The sequence below is a fragment of the Rhincodon typus genome, chromosome 19, assembly GCF_021869965.1.
Source record: "Rhincodon typus isolate 14 chromosome 19, sRhiTyp1.1, whole genome shotgun sequence".
Lineage (NCBI taxonomy): Eukaryota > Metazoa > Chordata > Chondrichthyes > Orectolobiformes > Rhincodontidae > Rhincodon > Rhincodon typus.
In genome coordinates, this window is record NC_063350.1 from 642,696 (window position 1) to 646,339 (window position 3,644).

The 3,644-nt window shown below is 45.8% G+C and overlaps 1 protein-coding gene across 1 annotated transcript in view; it reads right to left on the minus strand.

Moving 5' to 3' along the window:
* LOC109923880 (myosin heavy chain, cardiac muscle isoform-like) overlaps positions 1–3,644 on the minus strand; it is a 73,125-nt gene that overhangs the window by 41,248 nt on the left and 28,233 nt on the right. The window contains exons 16-17 of the mRNA XM_048608495.1: positions 1,646–1,733; positions 673–790 (exon numbers count right to left, since the gene is read on the minus strand). Of these exons, the coding sequence (XP_048464452.1) occupies positions 673–790; positions 1,646–1,733 (206 nt within the window). The remainder of the gene's footprint in view (positions 1–672; positions 791–1,645; positions 1,734–3,644) is intronic.

The window sequence follows — 3,644 nt, forward strand, 5'->3', positions numbered from 1 at the left end:
TGTCTGTCTGTCTGTGTGAGTGTCTGTGTCTGTGTGTGTGATTGTCTGTGTGTGTCAATGTGTGTCTGTGTGTGAGAGTGTCTGTGTGTGTGAATGTGTTTATGTGTGAGTGTCTGAGAGTGTGTGTGTGTGTGTGTGTGTGTGTGTGAGAGAGAGAGTGTGTGCCTGTGTGCGCGTGTATGAGTCATGTTTTTTGTAGAGCCCTCCCAATGTGGAGTGTGACACACCAAAATGATGTTATGACCTCCTGAATTGATTAATTAAAATTCAGTTACCAAAATCCCGAAAAATAAGGACAGTAAAACTATTTAGGCTACTGGAGCATGAGGTTTTCCTGGGGCTTTCCCAAAGGGAGTGTAATACAGTAAATGAATCTCCCAGAGTTCTTACATTGATTAAGCCAATGACATTTAGCGACCACAATCCCCTGATTACAAAGAATTTTGTGTCAATTTCTTGTCCCTGCTCAGTTCTGCAGAAATGTCACTGGACTTGAAACATTAACATTGATTCTCTCTCCAACGCTGAGTTTCTCCAGCAATTTCTGTTTTGGTTTGTTCCTTAGCTCTGCATTAGCTATTACTACAATGAAACCCAAAGACTATGGGATTTCACTGTCACTATTTGAGGTGTCAAAGTAAGCCAGAGGCAGGAATAGCAGGTGGTACTTACCGCTGTTTGAAGTCAGCATAAAGTACTCTGTTCGGGAAGCCTTTCCGGCAAATTCGGATTCCTTCCAGGACACCGTTACACCGCAGCTGGTGAAGGACCAAGAATGGGTCGATTGCACCTGGAAAGTATATAACATTAGGGCCAGGGAGATCAAATACACGCACCATTAACACAGTCTGCATTATCAGGAGCCCCTCGACTGCTGCCCTTTGAACTGGGACAAGACACATCCAGAGGAGTGAGCAGCGAACGGTTCAATCTCTGACGGGGGTGAAAGGTCACACAACAGCCATGGTTGTCTCAGCAATTAGTGATCTCATCACGGACCAAGGCTGTATTTATATAACATCATCATAAATTCACAATGTAACCAGGGGCCACAGTCTGAGGGTTCTGCTTAGGTGAGGAGAAACATCTTCACCGAGAGAGTGGGGAGCCTGTGGAATTTACTATCACAGAAAACAGCCTAGGCCAAAAGATTTAATGTTTTCAGGAAGGAGTTGGACGTAGCTTAGAGCTAAAGGGATCAAAGGGGAAAAGCAGGAACAGACATCTGAGATGGGTGAGCAGTCATGATCATAATGAATGGTTCAGAGAGGCGAATGGTCTACTACCGCTCCTCATTTCTATGTCACAAAACATTTGACATTTCATTTAAAACTGTTATTGTGCAGTTGTTATTGTAATGTGCACAGCAAGCTCACACAAACAGCAAGGATTTCTCTTTTAGTTTGTTGGTTGAGGGCTGCGTATTGTTCAGGACATTGGGAAAAACTCCCCTGATCTTGCACGGGTGCAAGAGACTGCCTGGGAGGGGAGTGAGAATGATTCAATGTGTTCACAAGGAATGGTCAGAGAGAGGTAAAGGGGTGGAAAATGTCCCATTGGCCAGTCCCTGGGCAAGAAACCCTCACAGTTCCCTCTGAAAAGCATTTAAAGAACAATCTAGAAACAGGGTGAACAGAGCAAGTACCTGGAGTCTTGGTTTCATTGGGAATGATGCATCGCACAAAGTGGGGCTGAGTGGATCGCAAGTTGGTCATCAGTTTGTTGAGGTTCTCCTATAGCGACGAGAGAGGGAATGTTGTGACACCCAGGCAGCTTCTTTAACCAGTCACACTTGACAATTTTAGCAGCAGAACCTGCTGTATTATTCTGAGCAAGCCATCTTTCACATAGAAACAAACCAGAACTCCTTTTCCCCAAACTTTCTGCTATCTTGACCTTCCCACCCTGATCCCTAACTCATGCTGAGACTGTGAGGTCACCAACTCACCTGAGCAAGCACATACTTAACATAGACACTGTCTGGTTAACAGGAAATCCTCTAGTTAATACAGGAATATCTCTGGTTAATAAGAAATTCTCTGGTTAAAAGAAGATTTTGTCTGATTTACAGGGAATGCTGCAGTTAATGGGGAATTCTTTCTAATAAAAAGTCTTCTGCTAAGATTCTCTGGTTAATATGGGTTTTTCGAGTTAAGTGGGTGATATTGTGATATTTTCCTGGTTGTCCAGAGCTCTGTTAATTGCAAAGGGATACAAATCAGATTTGGGATCAGGTTGTGATTACTGAGATGAAATTATGGTTTTGCCCATCAGGATTTGTCCAACCATCACATCTTTCTGTACTTACCACATTCTACCCTTCAGCAGATAGTGAGCAGAAAGATAGCACAGACTTAAAGTGATGTTCATTCATAAATTAGCTAAACATCACTGCAAGTCTTAACTACCTTCATCTCATTGTCAGTTCAGAAAGCAATCACAAGGTTTGTTTGGATGAGGAAGGCTTTTAGGCCATTCAATATCATCCATCCTGAATCCCAGTATTCCCACTGAGCCAAGCTGCCTCTGAGAGGCCTTAGCAAATGGGTAAGAATGGGATCATCTGTGCAACCGCTGGGGAGAGAGTTTGGAAGCTGTCTGGTATCTATTGATCAAAGCATGAGATATGTGGGCAGTTACTGATCCTCAACACAAAGGGACTAACATTGTGACACTGACCAGTAAATGGGGTCTTTAATGGGGGAAAATGGCAGCGTTCCAGGAAGCTGTGGTTTCACTGCCTAACCAAGCCAATTCACACAACTCTCACATGATGTGGTCCATCATTTCCAGTGATGATGTATTCACTTATTCAGCAAAATACTAATCAGTATTCACACAATACCATCAGGGAGACAGAGAGAGAGAGAGAGAGACCTAGACAGACAGGCATAGAGGGGGACAGACACAGAGAGAGAGGCAGGGCTTTCACATTGGCACAGTTTGTGGCTGATGTGAATGGTTTTCTGTGAACCAAGTATTTGAGGAAAGGGTTTTAGTTCATTTGGAAGAAACTCACTCACTGTAATCACTGCTTTGGAGACCAATGGGAGAGGGCACCACACTGTCTCTCTCTCTCTCACTTGCTCTGTCTATCTGTCTGTCTGTCTCTCTTATGCAAGAGGGCACTGCACTTTCAGATCCAGTGGGGTGGGGGGTTGCGGTTGGTTCGGAGAAGGCACCGCACAGTCAGATCCAGTGGGAGAGGGTCTGAAGAAGGGTCCCGACCCGAAACGTCAACTTTCCTGCTCCTCTGATGCTGCCTGGGCTGTTGTGTTCCTCCAGCTCCACACTGTGTTATCTCAGACTCCAGCATTGGCAGTTCTTGCTATCTCTGAGAGAGGGCACTGCACAGTCAGATCCAGTGGGGGAGAGCATAGTGCTGTCAGATCCAGTGAGGGAGGGCACAGTGCTGTCAGATCCAGTGGGGGAGAGCACTGTGCTGACAGATCCAGTGGGGGAGAGCACAGTGCTGTCAGATCCAGTTGGGGAAGGGTATTGCACTGTCAGATCCGGTGGGGGAGAGCACAGTGCTGACAGATCCAGTTGGGGAGAGCACAGTGCTGTCAGATCCAGTGGGGGAAAGCACTGCACTGTCAGATCCAGTGGGGGAGGGCACAGTGCTGTCAGATCCAGTGGGGGAG